General features: G+C 40.3%; 1 protein-coding gene across 1 annotated transcript in view; it reads right to left on the bottom strand.

Moving 5' to 3' along the window:
* Nucleotides 1-2,860: 2,860 nt before the first annotated feature.
* GABRA3 (gamma-aminobutyric acid type A receptor subunit alpha3) overlaps nt 2,861-16,768 on the bottom strand; it is a 368,385-nt gene continuing 354,477 nt past the window's right edge. Inside the window, exon 10 of the mRNA XM_035011687.1 lies at nt 2,861-5,103. Coding sequence (XP_034867578.1) covers nt 4,768-5,103 — 336 coding nt within the window. The 3' untranslated portion in view covers nt 2,861-4,767. The remainder of the gene's footprint in view (nt 5,104-16,768) is intronic.

The following is a 16,768-nucleotide window of genomic DNA, read 5'->3' as shown; positions in this document are numbered from 1 at the left end:
ATTGTCAACAGTGTCAGATGCTGCTGATAGGTCAAGTAAGATAACTGAAAAAATGCCTTTAGGTTTTAGTTAACCAGGGAAGTGGTGACTCAGCAGGAGTAGCTTCACTGAGAGCAGGTAATAGAAATAGAATTCTTTTAGAAGAGAGGAGCAGAGATGACGAACAAAGGAAAGACTGGTCTTAGAAGGGAGGCCACCTTTTGTGACAGAAGGGAAGGGCATGATAATATGTGAAGATCCCAAGATTTCTGTTGAGTTGCTCACAAGAAGTTTAGGGATTTCCTTCTGATGGTTTCTGTTCTCCCCAAAGCTGAAACTTTGGAGGGAAAAACAAAGGGGAGGTGTTTTTTTGTTTCCAGTATGTGCTCTTGGCTTACCTGGGGGACCCCTGCCTGATGCCAACACCCCCGTAACCTTCTCAATGTAGGACCCAACTTTTCTCATGATGGGACTGGAGCTGGGCTACTAATAATCCTACACCTCATTACACAAGACCCTGCCACATCAAGCTCAGGCCAAGGATATAGTGTGGGACTTGAGGAGGTCCCTACTAGACCTGTTTGGCCCCTGCATTCCCCCCATTTAGCCACCTCATTGTCTTGGTGTTTAGCTAAATTCTTTTGAAGCTGCCAATCTATATGAGTTGTGTGACAGGCAACCAAAGGATGAGGTTTGTGTTCCTGAGGTGGGCTGGTGTAGGAGCCCCAGGATGTGGTGACATGCAGAGGTAGAGTGGGCCACTAGAGCAGCTGCTGGAAAGCATACTCTGTAGATTTTGCTCTGATCAGAACTCTATTTTACTAATTGGGAAACTAAGTATGACCTCAGGGGAGGGACTTGCCCAACATCATCACACAACATCTGTGACGGGATTGAGCCCTGGCTAAAATACAAGTGTTCATTCTCAGTGTTTTCTCCATGATATCAAATTGTTGGAGCTCCAGAAACAAGACAGAAGCAAGGCAAAACAGATCCAGGTTGCTCTTTGATGGAAAACGGTAGGAGGCCCCAGAAGGCAGCTTGCCCAGTCAACAAGGGCAGATACCTTTGGCCTTATTCTAGTGGATGGTCACATGATTAATATTTCTGGGCAAAAGAGAGCCTGTGTAATTCAAAGCTGTTGAGACTGAAGAAAGATCCCTGCCTCCAATTTTAGGGCCTCTTTGACAGAGTTTCCCGTAATCGTGTTCTTCCTTTTCCGTTTCCCTTCTTGTTCCATGTTCTACTAGACTTATTGGAAAGATTCAGAGTTCCAGAGGGCCAGCTCAGACTGGGAAGCCCTCTGAAGGGTGTCATAACACAGATGCATCCTAGATGGGCCAGTGGGTTATGTCTGAGACTTTCAGAGGTTCCTGGTGCTCAGTCATGCCTTCCTCTCCTGCCCTCAGTACTTTAACACAAGAAACTAATAGTTCATTAAATGAACCCTCCAAAAAAAAAAAAAAAAAAGAACAAAAAAAAAAAAAAGAAAGCAAATAGCAGCAATTATTTAAGTAGAAAAAATATATTTAAAATGACTTAAAACAGAGCATAATTATTAGTACCCAGATGCCCTTAGAGTTGCTTTAGAAGGTTGCACATTGCTTTTGTTTCCATTAATCTCCACTGATTATGGTTCAGCTAGTTTTCTCTCCACCACAACCCTGATGGAACCCTCCCCTATGTATCTCTGTTCTAAATTAGCATTCATTTATTTATACTTACTGAGTATCTATTATGTGTTAGGCATTCTTCCAGCAGCTCCTAAAGCTCTTGCTATGCATAGGTCTCTAATGTTCTATCATAAAATACTTGAGTCCAGAGATACCGGTCCCAGTTTGGGATACGGCTTCAAACTCTAGGGAAGTTCAGCAACAGAAGTGCTGATGGGAATAGCTTGAGCTTTTCCCTAAGACTAGGGGAATGGTTTTCAGAGGCAAAGTGGTTTCAGAGGGTTCTCAAGGAAACAGCCCTTAAATATTGGTATGCAGTTTTGCCAGAGAGGCTGCCATCTGTACTTTGCCTGGCTGTTCTGGGGGTATGGTTGAACTGGTCAAGGGACTGTGAGGTTGTTGCAGCAGCAAGGCATCTATCAATGACCACAGGGCTGGAACATGCAATGAGGGTCAGATTGGCCAAGTCTCAAGAAAACTTTTATATGATTTGAAATGCTCTCCCAAAGAGATTTCCCTTATCATCTAGGAGCCAGGTGATTTCCTCAAGCAGATCTCATGAGATTATTTCCCAGATTTTTCCTAACTCTAAGAAATAAGGGTCATCATCCATTTCCCAACACATGGATCAACCAATCAGACATCCACTCTGCCTAATAACTATTACCTAAGGGAACTATTGCCTAAGAAAAATGGTAATCAATGGGAAAGAGAAAGCCTTTAGAATTGCAATGAGAATAACTTTCCCTATTTCCTGGGAGTGGGCGAATTTAGCAGAGGAAACAATGCAGGTGTTTCCTTCTCTGTCTTATTAGGTAATGAGACCCTTGAGTCAATCAAAGCTATGTTTTCACATGGGTTCCATTTTGGGTCAACTGTAATAGGTATCTTGCTCAGGGGATACTCTTTTCCCAGGTTATTTCAATAGTGTTAAGAAGTAGAAAGCAAGGGTGACTTGAGAGTGGGAGTGAAAGATGAGTAATCAAAAAAAGTCTCTTGCAGTGCCTTGGTGGCTGTCAGTTGAGCATCCAACTCTTTTGGCTCAGGTCATGATCTCAGGGTCATGGGATCAAGCCCTACATCCAACAGGTTCTGCACTCTGCAGGAGTCTGCTTGAGATTCTTTCCCTCTCCCTCGGTCCCTCCCACTGCTCATGCACACTCTTTCTCAAATAATCTAAATTTAAAAAAAAAGGTCTCCAGTCTGAGTACAATTCAGAAGTTTAATAAACAGCCGCTAAACATTGCACCAAAGCATTTGGAAACACAATTTCTACAGAAAGGCAAAGGTCAGGCTTTCATTCTAAACTCCTTTAGACGATCATTAACAGCCCCACCCACCCCACCACCCCCCAAACCCACATACCCACAACACTACACTCTTCTAGTCATGAAATTGCCTACAGACATACTCAGAAATAATGGGACTGGCATGCATTATCCCAGCAATGGCAGAGAAGCAGGGGATGGAGGGGATGGATGGGTGCAAAGGCAACCAGTGGCTAATGATAAACCCCTTAGGAGCTTTGTTTAGGTAGTGGGCAGGGAGAGTCTGATTTTGGTGCCATCTGTGGCTTAGGCTTCTGGGATAATCTGGACTAGTGGCTGGGACTGCCATCTTAATATCATTCCATTGAGCCATGACTATTAGAAGTGGTCTCCTTGGGTGACACATTGTGACTTCTTTCTACAAATCTTTTTGGTGTCCAACCAAACTGCATGCAGGAGTCAGCAGGACTGTTGAGATTGTGCTGATTTAGAGGTCAAGTGGACCTGGCTTCTCAGTCCTGTCTTCATTTTGGCCTTTGGAAAGGGACCCATGATAGTTCTCTATTACAGACACTTATAAGGTGTCTAGGCAAGTCATTTAAACATCTGAGACTCAGTTTTTCTATCTTATAAAAATTTTACAATCATAATACATTAAGAACAAATGAGATCAAATGGCCCCTAGTAATATATTAACAAACTGGTAATAATGATTCACTTGACTCAAAAATCAACTAGACTCCAATTCACCCCTCTAAGAATTGGCATCAATAGAGAACCATAGTTCCCTGACATAGTGAGAGCACAGTTCTTAGGCCTGGGCTAGCATTTAGAGTGTGGAGGGAATGGAAGGAATAACTGGACTTTCACCTGCCAGTGGCCCTCTCTTTAGAGTCAGACTTTAAGTTTTACCACCCAGCCCAAATCTCTTGCCTCATCCAGTATTTGACTAGTTGCCTTGGCAGGGAGGTGACTTTCCTACCTAATTTTTAAAAAAATATTGTGTAGGCATTTGATTTAGATCTTTTTGTTTCTGTTTGTCCCTTTTTAATATAAATTACAAAAATACTTGATCCTTTTCCTGAAGAATTTGCAGACAGTAATGAGTCCAAACTAAGCAGTGTCCAGCTGACAAGGGAGGGTCAAAGGACTTTTCTGAAGGAGAGATATACCAAAGAAGATACTATTTTCCTGAGCAGCCGAACATGGCAGAGCATCAGCCATCTTGGGGCCAGGCTGGCCTAGTTGGTTCTGTTTTGGCCATATATCATTGACATTAGTGAGCTTCAACAGTCCCCACTAACCTCCAAGCCAATAAAGAGGCTGGGGCCAGGTTTAGAGGTTAGCACTGGCTCCTGCCTTTGCTAGCAGTACTTTTGCATAGTGGGCCCAGCTGTAGGTAAAGGAAATAGCAGGCCAGGACCACATGGGATCAGAATCATCTGATCTGGACCAGTCAAGAATCCTCCTTGGTCTGGACCACTCAAATAGCCAAGTTTCCCACTACCAGTAGTTGAGTCTCCTGTTCTTTTTGCAGTGGGCAGAGTGCAATAAAATACATGCAGTGCCCTCAGCTGGGGGAGACTGACTGACTGACAGACTAAGATGAGCAACTGAACAAATGGCAGTGTTTGGCTCTGATGAGGGTACACTCAGCAATGTCAGAGGGACAAGTAATTTTTCTGTTATTATTTTTTTCATTGAGATTCATAAATATGAATTGAGAGTCACAGCTTGGTAGAGAGTTAAAAAGAAGAATCCTGAAATACAGAAAGGGGAGCCCTGGGGTTTGGGTGCCTGGATGCTTCCTAGGGTATACAGTGCTCTGGTTGCTGCATCCCCACTATCTAGTGTTTGCGGATCATGCCCTTGATAGCTGACTCCCGGTTGACATAGGTGGCCCAGTAGACCAGATTAAAAATGGCAAAAAGCACAGGAAAGATGATGCGGGAAATTTTGTCAACCTTGCTGACACTGTTGTAGGTCTTGGTCTCAGTCGGGATATCCTGCACGTAGTTGGTCTTGGGCGAAGCAATAATTGTTGGGGTTGAGGAGGCACTGGGAGCAGCGCCCTTGGAGATGGTGGAGAATTCAGTGTCCTTGGCCAGATTGATGGGATAGGTGGTCCCCACGATGTTGAAGGTGGTGCTGGTTTTCTTTGTTGGGGCTGCTGGTGTTTTCTTCTAGGAGCCAGAAAAAGTAGGGGAGAAGGGGGGACAAAACAAAAGCTAATTAATTCATTATACAGAGCACCTTCAGAGGCCGTAGGGAGGAGGAGCCATGAGGGAAGTTAAGAAACAGGGGCCAGGAAGCCAATAGCACTGAGTAGCCAGGTTTGTGTCTAAGGATAATTGAAGACAAGCTTGAAAACAGAAAACTTGCATCATCCTGGTTTACTAGCTATGTGGCTTTGGCCAAGTCATTCTCTTTGTGTTTTAGTCTCTTCATCTGTAAAATGAAAATCAAAATATTTGGCAGGGTTGTTGGGAGGATCAGATGAAAGAATGGTGGTAAGAATCACTGGAAAACTGTGAAATGTTGGTCACATGTAGGGTCTTATATAGTCATGTGATTTGATCCTCACAGTAACCCTATCAAGTAGGTAGGTGAGGTTACTCCCATTTGACAGATGATAAAACTCAGCCTCAGACTGAGTAACAGAGCCCACACTAGCCACCTGGGCTCCTGACTTTTATCCAGGGCTGTACTGTGTTGCTTTCTATAGGTGCGAGGCACTTTTTGGTTACCCGAGAAATAACTCCAAAAGGCTTCAACCATCAAGTGGCACATCCCCTGTGAGGAAGAGAGCTATGTGAGTCTGAAAGTCATTTCATCTTAAAGACACAATAAATACTATGGCATGTTTACATGCATCATTACAACAGTATTTCACCCTTCATGCACTGTAAGTGTGTTCAGCAAACTAGGGGGCACACCAGGGTTTTCCACTCATACATGGATGCAGGCAGGAGCCAAGGCCTCTCCAGGGAGCTATGCAAATATTTCCCTCTGACACAGCAAGCCCCTGGCTGTTTCTGCCTTTGTTATGACACTGCCTTTTGTAAATTTTTTTTTTCAGAATTAAAAAAACTCAATGAGAAACAAACATGCACACATGTGCCCATTTGTTCCCACATATATGATTTGTGTACACATGGACCCTCCATGAAGAAAAGAGGAAACAAAGCTCAGGTCTAGATCAGAAGAGAGTGGCTGAGTTCATAGTCTATAGTGATTGCTGCCTCCCTCTGCACTCTGGCCTTTTCTTCTTTCCATCCCTTTTTGTTTCTAGGGAAAAGTTGGGGATAGATGAGCTTCAGAAATGCCCAAGAGTATTTGATGAAAAGTGATAACTACTTGCATTGCCCTAATTTCTCACACCTCATTTGTTCCCTTTCTCAGTGTTATTTTGCTTCCCAGCATCTGTAATTTTACTTTACTCCTCTGCTTCTTACTTGTTTCCTTCCAGGGTTTCTCTACTCCCACCTTCTCTTACTGACCCCTTTCTCCTAATCTCTTTATTTTCTTCTTTACATCAGAGTCCCTACCATTTTGATCTTTTCCCCCTTTAGACCATACTGCCATTTACATTCTTGATTCAAGTATAACTTTGCCAAATATTTACTGAATATCTACTGGGTCAAAACTATGCTAGGTATTTAGGGATAGGTGGGAAGGTTAAAAGATGAATCCATTTCAATCCCTGTTTTCTAGGAGTTTACAGTCCAGTGGGAGAGAGAGCTGTAGGAACACATTAGTGCTATATAGTATGATCAGAGTTCTAACAGATATGAGCAAATTATAACATATATGATGAGAATTCAGTAAAACAAGGGACAAAGTACCTATAGATGTTGGAAAAGGTAGCCCAGAGAAGGCAATGAAGTTTGTGACCTGGGTCACAGAAGATAAGCAGGAGCTCATCAGTTGAAGATGCAGCACAGGCTAAGGGCACTGCTTGTTTGAGGGGATGATAAGAAGTCTGCTGTAGCTGGATCACAGTGTACTTGGCAAAGGCCTTGTATGCCATGCCCTCCTGCTCTGCCTGCCCATGCTGACTTTAGAGTTTTCAATCAGAGAGGGGGTGTGGGATAAATGAGTGTTGGTTTAAGTACGTGAACCATCTCACTAATAGGTCTTTTATAAAGCAATACTGTTCTTTCTCTTTAAGAATTGCAGCCACATTGCTACACATGGAAGGGGGACAGAGCTCTAAGGCTTCTAAGAGCCTTGTAAATGCCTTAAATACTACATGGGACTCATTTATAATTAGCAACTTCATTGTGTGAATAAAGGCCTACTGTTAAATAGCACTTTACTTGTTTGCCTGTTCACTTATTAATTTGCTTAGTAATCTCTTTTTTTCTTTTTGTAGATAGACAAAGAAAAAAGGAGAAAGAAAAGAACCCCACTACCTTGACTTTGCTAGAAGCTTTCACGTTATTTCATTTAGTCATCATTTAAGCTGGTTATGACCAAGTCTCTGAAACAATCATTCCAAACAGCACTTTCTTTAGCTTCATAAGTCTTTTTTGTTCTATAGGTGAGGAGAAGCAGCAGTTGATTTAATCTCAGATTTTTAAAGCAATAAAGGAAAATTACCTTTTAATTTCCCTTGCCCTTTCCAACATGGCACATTTTAGTCAACCATTTTAATTTTTACCTAAATTGTCAAAGAAGGAAATCAAAGCAAAAGCTGTACTGTCAAGAAGACAGAAACAGGAGGTAGAGATTAATGGTTAATATTTATCCATTTCTGTTTCTAGTTTTCAATATTTCCCTATGCTCTGGAATTTGATAGATACAAACTAGACTTAGTTTTGACCAAGTTGTGATTCTATTCCTTCCTTTCTAGTCAAGTGCCTGACTTAGGCATGTCATAGATACTTAGTGAATAAAAAGATGATGTTCCTCCTTAGTCTTGACCTCTCCTATACAGAGACTATATCTATCTCTGTAGTTCAGCTGCGAGTTATTCCCACACCCCCAAACTGAAATTGACTCCTCCAAATTCCCCCAAGCAGTATGACTCCCAGGACACCTTTCCTTCTAGAAAGCCACCTCATATGGATTTTGGGATGAAGCAATGAAAAATTGTATGGACCAATGCATGTCCAACTCAAGGGTTTTCCTCAGATGGCATTCCTGTCTATTGTTCTAGAAGTGCTAATTACAGGGTTAGTTGGAGCCCTGACTGTACTTGATACTCAGCCAGGACCTCAGAGTATATGCAGATATGGCCCAGTGCTTCTGAATCCACCCCAAAACAGACATTCAACTTTCCTGAACCCCAGTTTTCATAAGTGGAGCAAAGTAATGACATATATGCTACGAGAGAATCAAAGACAAATCAGAGAAGTGACAAAAAAAGTTCAGGACCAGATGGCTTCATGGGTAAATTCTACCATACATTTAAAGAAGAGTTAAACCTATCTTTCTCAAATTAGTTTTAAAAGTTGAAGAAGAAAAAAAAAAAGTTGAAGAGAGAACACTTCCAAACTCATTTTATGAGGCCAGCATTACCTTGGTATCACAACCAGACACCACACACACACATATTACAGCCCAAGATCCCTGATGAACATACATGCCAAAACCCTCAACAAAATATTAGCAAATCAAATCCAACAGTACATTAATTAAAAGGATTATATAGCATGATCAAGTGGGATTTATTCCAGTGATGCAAAGATGGTTCAAAATCCGCAAATTAATGCATGTGATACACCACAATAACAAAAAAAAAGGATAAAAATCATATGGTCATCTCAATAGATGCAGAAAAAAGCATTTGACAAAATTCGACATCCATTTATAATAAAAACTATAAACAAAGTGAGGATAGAAGTGTACCTCAACATAATAAAAATCATATATGACAAGTCCACAGCTAACATACCCAAAGGTGAAAAGCTGAAAACTTTTTCTCTAAGATCAAGAACAAGGATGTCCACTCTCACCATATTTTATTCAATATAGTATTACAGGTCCTAGCCACAGCATAAAAGAAATAAAAGTCATCCCAATTAGAAAAAACTGTCATTATTTGCAGATGACATGATCCTATATATAGAAAACCCTAAAGACTCCACTGAAAAACTACTAGAACTAATATTCAGTAAGGTTGCAGGATACAAAATTAACATACAGAAATCACTTGCATTTCTATACACTAATAATGAGCTAACAGAAAGACAAATTAAAACCCCATATGATTTCACTCTTATGTGGAATTTAAGAAACTCTTATGTGTAATTTAAGAAACAAAACAGATGAACATAGGGGAAAGGAAGGAAAAATAAAATAAGATGAAAACAGATAGGGAGACAAACCATAAGAGACCCTTAACTATAGGAAACAAACAGGGTTGCTGAAGGGGAGGGGTGTGGGGAAAAGGGGTAATTGGGTGATGGGCACTTGATGTAATGAGCACTGGGTGTTGTATGCAAACAATCACTAAATTGTACCTCTGAAACTAATAGTATATGTTGATTAAATAGAATTTAAATAAAATTTTTTTTTTAAGATTTTATTTATTTGAGAGAGAGAGAATGAGAGACAGAGAGCATGAGAGGGAGGAGGGTCAGAGGGAGAAGCAGACTCCCCGCCAAGCAGGGAGCCCGATGCGGGACTCGATCCAGGGACTCCAGGATCATGACCTGAGCCGAAGGCAGTCGCTTAACCAACTGAGCCACCCAGGCACCCTTAAATAAAAATTTTTTTAAATGCAAAAAAAAGGAAAATTTCATTTACAGTTGCATAAAAAATAATAAAATACCCAGGAATAAATTTAACCAAGGGGGGCTTATGACATTGATAAAAGAAATTGAAGACAACACAAATGGAAAATTATACTGTCTCATGGATTTGGAGAATTAACATTTTATTTTATTTTTTATTATTATTTTTTAAAATTTATTTATTCATTTGAGAGAGTACATGAGAGGGGGCAGGGTCAGAGGGAGAAGCAGGCTCCTCGCCGAGCAGGGAGCCCGATGCGGGACTCGATCCCGGGACTCCAGGATCATGACCCGAGCCGAAGGCAGCCGCTTAACCAACTGAGCCACCCAGGCACCCGAGAATTAACATTTTAAAAATGCCCATACTACCCAAAGCAATCTATGGATTCAATGCAATCCCAGTCAAAATACCAATGGTGTTTTTCACAGAACTAGAACAAAAAATTATAAAATTTGTATGAAACCACCAAAATACCCCAAATAGTTAAACAATCTTGAGAAAGTGGAACAAAGCTGGAGGTATCATGCTCACTGATTTCAAACCATACTACAAAGCTATAGTAATCAAGATGGTATGGTACTGGCATGAAAATAGACATATAGATGAATAGAAAAGGGGATCCAGAAATAAATCTATGAATAAATAGCCAATTAATCTATGACCAAGGGAGGTAAAAAGATCAAATGGGGGAAAGGCAGTTTCTTCAATAAATGGTGCTAGGAAAACTGAACAGCTACATGCAAAAGGACAAAACTGGACCACTATCTTATACCATATACAAAAATAAACTCAAAATGCATTAAAGGCCTGAGTGGAAGACCTGGAAACAGAAAACTTCTAGAAGAAAACATAGGCAGTAAGCTATTTGTCATCAGTCTTAGGAATATTTTTTAAGACAAATCTCCTTAGGAAATGGCAACAAAAGCTAAAAGAAAGAAATGGGATTATATCAAACTAAAAAGCTTCTGCACAGGAAAGGAGACCATCAACAAAATGAAAAGACCACATACTAAATTGGAGTAGATATTTGCAAATCATACATCCAACATATATAAGGAAGTTATGCAACTTAATATAAAAATAATCAACCTGATTAAAAAATCGGCAGAGGACTTGAAAACATACAGATGGTCGATAGACATATGAAAAGATGTTCAACATCACTAATCATCAGGAAAATGCAAATCAAAACTACAATGAGATATTCACCTCACATTGGTCAGAATGGCTATTATCAAAAAGACAAAAAACAAAAGTGTTGGTGAGGATGTGGAGAAAAGGGAACCTGCATATACTGTTGGTAGGAATGTAAATGGATTCAGGTACTATGGAAAACAATATGAAGGTTCCTCAAAAATTTAGAAATATCATATGATCCAGTAATTCCACTACTGGGTATTTACCTAAAGAAAATGAAAACACTAACTAGAAGGGATACATAGACCCTATGTTTATTGCAACATTATTTACAATGGCTAAGATATGGAAGCAACCTAAGTGTCCATCAATAGATGAATGGATAAAGGAGATATAGCATATATATACAATGGAACATTACTCACCCATAATAATTAAATCTTGTCATTTGCCACAACATGGATAGACCTAGAGGGTATTATGCTAAAATAACTCAGAGAAAAACAAATACCATATGATTTCACTTATATGTGGAATCTAAGACAAGAAAACAGAAATGAACTCTAGATATAGGAAACTTGGTTACTGGAGAGGGGAAGGATTGGGGGAACAGGAAAAATAGGTGAAAAGGATTAAGAGGTACCAACTTCCAGTTATAAAATAAATCATGGAGATGTAATGTATGGCATAGGGAATACAGTCAATAATATTATAATAACTTTGGTGACAGTACCTATACTTATGGGGATCCTTTCATAATGTATAAAATAAATCATGGTATACACATGAAACTAATAAGATTGTACTATTAAGATAGTATGTAAGATATTGAAGCTAATAAGAAATTGTCAATTATACTTCAATAAAAAAGGCAAAAAAAAAAATCCTAAAAACAAATTGGAAAAAACCTAATCAACCCAATTTTTAAACTGGCAAAGGACTTGAATAAACATTTCTCTAAAGATATACAAATGGCCATCAAAAACTAATGATGTATTGTATGGTGACTAACATAACATAATAAAATTAAAAAAAAAAAAGATATACAAATGGCCAACAAGCATTTGAAAAGATGCTTAACAAACACTAATCATTAGGGAAATGGAAATGAAAACCACAATGAGAGGGGCTCCTGAGTGGCTCAATCGGTAAAGCATCTGACTTCAGTTTAGGTCATGATCTCAAGGTCCTGGGATCCAACCCCACATCACATTGGGGGGGTCACTGCTCAGCAGGGAGTCTATTTCTCCCTCTCTTTCTGCCCCCCCCCCACTCGTGCTCTTTCCCCCTCTCTCAAATAAATAAATAAAATCTTAGGAAAAAAAAAAAGCCACAATGAGATACCTACCACCTCAGAGCCATTAGGATGTCTACTATCAACAACAACCACAATAAAACAGAAAATAACAAGTGTTGGCAATGATGTGGAAAAAATGGAGTCCTTGTGCACTGTTGGGAATGTAAAATGGTGCAGCCACTATGGAAAATGGTACGTTGTGTCCTCAAAAAATTAAAAATAGAATTAAAGTGTGACCCAGCAATTCTAGTTCTGGGTATATATTCCCCAAAATTGAAAGCAAGGCTTCAAAAAAATTTGTACACCCATGTTCATAGCAGCATAACTCCCAAGAGCAAAAAGCAAATGCAACTGAAGTATCTATAGAGAAAAGAATGGATAAGCAAAATGTGGTCTAACCACACAATAGAATATTATTCAGCCTTAAAAATGAAGGATATCCTGATACATGCTAGGACATGAATGAATGTTGAGGACATTTTGCTAAGTGACATAAGCCAGTCACAAATGACAATTTTTATATGATTCCACTTAAATAAGGTACTTAGAGTATTCAGATTCATAGAAACAGAAAGTAGAATGGTTGCTAGGGGGAGGGTGGAGGGGAGAATGGGGATTACTTGTTTAATGGGTAGTTTCAATTTGACCTTCTTGAGGGAAGGGGCCATGTTTTACTGTTCACTGCTGTACACCCAGCACCTAACATACAACCTACCATGTAGTAGACACACAATAAATACTTAACAAATGAATGAATAACTCTGTAATTTCTCAAAATCCATCATTCTGTTTTCTTTGCTTTCTTAACCAGACCTGGCCAGGTGGTATATTACTGCACTCATTCCCCAGCATCATCAACTTTCTCAGTCACTCCAATCCAACCCTTCTACTTGTTTCTGAAAAAAATTTCCATAGCCATTGATGGATTGGTGGCATTTATAAGCTTATATTCTTGAATTATTCTAGTCCTTCAATCTGTGCCTGCAATCTTCCTATGTGTTCATATTCAATTATTTTCTATTTCTTATAAAGTCTATTTTAAATCTTGACAATTCCTTTTACCTTCTCCATGAAGGATGCAAAAACCATTATATGAAATTTACTTTAACTCACTGTGTACCTTTCTACCCACCAAAACATAGATAGTATTTGAAATCAGGTCAGGGGTAGAGAAGTATGATATATGCTAGTCAGAGAAAATCCAAGCAGGTAAGTAGAGATCTGAATAAAATGAGGAAGCAAGTCATGAAAAGATCTGAAAACAAAACTTTCAGAGAGAAAGGATAGTAGTGACAAAGCACTTGCCATTGGAAGGTGTGTGACATGTACAAAGTTCATAAAGGAGGCCAATGTGACCTAAGTGGAGTGAATGATAAAAAATTAAAAGATTGGGGGGGCGGAGCAAGATGGCAGAGGAGTAGGAGACCTGGATTTCGTCTCCTCTCAAGAATTCAGCTGGATACGGATCAAACCATTCTGAAAACCTACAAACTCAACAGGAGATTGAAGAAAAGAATAGCAACAACTCTCTGAACAGAAAAGCAACCACTTCCTGGAAGGTAGGACGAGCGGAGAAGTGAATCCGAGGCGATATTCAGGAGGATAGACGGCGGGGGAGGGGCCTCCGTCGGCCCTTCTGGCAAGTGATAGAGCCGTGGAGCACAAAATCGGAACTTTTAAAAGTCGGCTCCGCCGAGGGACGTCACTCTGGTGGCTGAGCGGGGGGTGGAACCCTCCGGGACAGTGTGGTCTCAGGACCCTCGGGGTCACAGAAAGACCGGGGGTGCCTGAGTGCGGCAGAGCTCCCAGGGATCGGAGCGGGGAAGCCGGCTGCAGAGGCGGAGCCCAGGCGCGGGCTCTCAGCTCGGGGTGGCCATTGACCGTGATCCGCGGCACAGTCGGGCCCCTGCTCCTCCAGCAGGGACCCGACAAGCGGCAGATCGGGGGAGACTCACCTTCCTCCCCCGGGAGGAGCCGCGCGGGAGCGCACCGCAGGGATCTGCTGGGTTTGGAGACTCCACCCGGGATCGGGTGCCAGAGATAGAAACACGCGGTCACAGGCCGGGTGAGCACGGAGTGCGGCCGGAGACCGGGGAGACGGGAGTCACTGGCGGCTTTTCTCTGGGGGCTCACTGAGGAGCGGGGCCCCGAGTTCTCGGCTCCTCCAGGGCGGAGATTGGGAGGCCGCCATTTTCACTCTCTGCCTCCAAAGCCGTACGGAAAGCTCGCAGGGAAAAAAAGCCCCGGAGAGCAAACCCGAGCAGATTACTTAGCCGGGAGGGGGCAAGGGCGGGGCAATTCCACCTCCGGCAGAGACATTTGGAAACCACAGCAACAGGCCCCCCCCAGAAGATCAGCGAGAACAGCCGGCCAAGACCAAGTTTACCGATCAATGAGAACGGCAGAACTCCAGCGCTAGGGGACTACTGCACATAGAATTCATGGCTTTTTTACCATGATTCTTTAGTCTTTCAAAGTTAATTTTTTTTAACTGTCTTTTTTTCTTTTCTTTTTTTTTTCAATTTTTCTTTTTCCCTTTTTCAACCAACATCTTATCAATACCTCTTTTTAAAAAAAATTTTTTTTTTTATTTTTCATTTTTAGAGTCATATTCTATCCCTTCATAGTAGTTACCCGTATTTTTGGCTTATATATATAAGTTGTTCTCTCTTTAAAATTTTGAGATAGTTTCTTCTAACAGATTAAAATATACCCTAAATCTCTAGTATATGGTGTTTTCTATTCCCCTGCCTGATCACATTCTCTTTTTTTTTCTTTTTTCTTTTATAAATCCTCTTCTTTCTTTTTTCAAACAACTTCTTATCAATTCCTTTTATAAAATTTTTTATAATTTCCATCTTTACAGTCATATTCCATACCTTCATCATATCAACCCTTATTTTTGTACATATATAAATTTTTCTTTCTTTAAAATTTTGGGAGGCACTTTCTTCTAAAAGACCAAAATACACCCCAAATCTAGTGTGTGGCACTGACCTATATACCAGCCTGATCATATTTGATAACATTCTGTTTTTTTGCTGTTGTTGTTTTGTTTTGTTTGTTTTTGTTTTTATCTTTATCTTCTTTTTCTTTTTTTTCTTTTTCTTTTTTCTCTCTTTCCGTTTCTTTTCCCACTGCTTCAGGTCTTTCCTGATTTGTTTAGAGTATATTTTCTGGGGATGTTGTTACTCTGCTAGCATTTTGTTCTCTCATTAATTTATTCTCCTCTGCACAAAATGACAAGATGGAAAAAAATCACCTCAACAAAAAGAACAAGAGGTAGTACCGACTGCCAGGGACCTACTCAATACGGACATTAGTACGATGTCAGATCTAGAGTTCAGAATCATCACTTTAAAGATACTAGCTGGGCTTGGAAAAAATATGGAAGTTATTAGAGAAATCCTTTCTGGAGAAGTAAAAGAACTAAAATCCAACCAAGTAGAAATCAAAAAGGCTATTAATGAGGTGCAATAAAAAATGGGGGCGCTAATTGCTAGAATAAATGAGGCAGAAGAGAGAATCAGTAATATAGAAGATGAAATGATGGAAAATAAAGAAGCTGAGAAAAAGAGAGATAAAAAACTACTGGATCACAAGGGCAGAATTCGAGAGATAAGCGATACCATAAGACGAAACAACATTAGAATAATTGGGATCCCAGAAGAAGAAGAAAGAGAGAGAGGGGCAGAAGGTATACTGGAGCAAATTATAGCAGAGAACTTCCCTCATTTGGGGAAGGAAACAGGCATCAAAATCCAGGAAGCACAGAGAACCCCTCTCAAAATCAATAAAAATAGGTCAACACCCCGACAGCTAATAGTAAAACTTACGAGTCTCATAGACAAAGAGAAAATCCTGAAAGCAGCTCTGGAGAAGAGATCTGTAACCTACAAGGGTAGAAACATTAGATTGGCAACAGACCTATCCACAGAGACCTGGCAGGCCAGAAAGGACTGGCAGGATATATTCAGAGCACTAAATGAGAAAAATATGCAGCCAAGAATACTATATCCAGCTAGGCTGTCATTGAAAATTGAAGGAGAGATAAAAAGCTTCCAGGACAAACAAAAACTAAAGGAATTTGCAAACACAAAACCAGCCCTACAGGAAATCTTGAAAGGGGTCCTCTAAGCAAAGAGAGAGCCTAAAAGCAACATAGACCAGAAGGGAACACAGACAATATACGGTAACAGTCACCTCACAGGCAATACAATGGCACTAAATTCCTATCTTTCAATAGTTACCCTGAATATAAATGGGCTCAATGCCCCAATCAAAAGACACAGGCTATCAGACTGGATTAAAAAACAAGACCCATCGATATGCTGTCTGCAAGAGACTCATTTTAGAACCAAAGACACCCCCAGATTGAAAGTGAGGGGATGGAAGACCATTTACCATGCTAATGGACACCAAAAGAAATCTGGGGTGGCAATCCTTATATCAGACAAATTAGATTTTAAACCAAAGACTGTAATAAGAGATGAGGAAGGACATTATATCCTACTTAAAGGATCTATCCAACAAGAAGATCTAACAATTGTAAATATCTATGCCCCTAACATGGGAGCAGCCAATTATATAAGGCAATTAATAACAAAAGCAAAGAAACACACTGATAACAATACAATAATAGTGGGGGACTTTAACACCCCCCTCACTGAAAT

The sequence above is a fragment of the Mirounga leonina genome, unplaced genomic scaffold (genome assembly GCF_011800145.1).
Source record: "Mirounga leonina isolate KUSES-001 unplaced genomic scaffold, KU_Mleo_1.0 Mir_101799, whole genome shotgun sequence".
Taxonomy (NCBI): Eukaryota; Metazoa; Chordata; class Mammalia; order Carnivora; family Phocidae; genus Mirounga; species Mirounga leonina.
The sequence above is the reverse complement of the archived record's forward strand: the minus strand, read 5'-3'. Positions and strand labels throughout refer to the sequence as shown.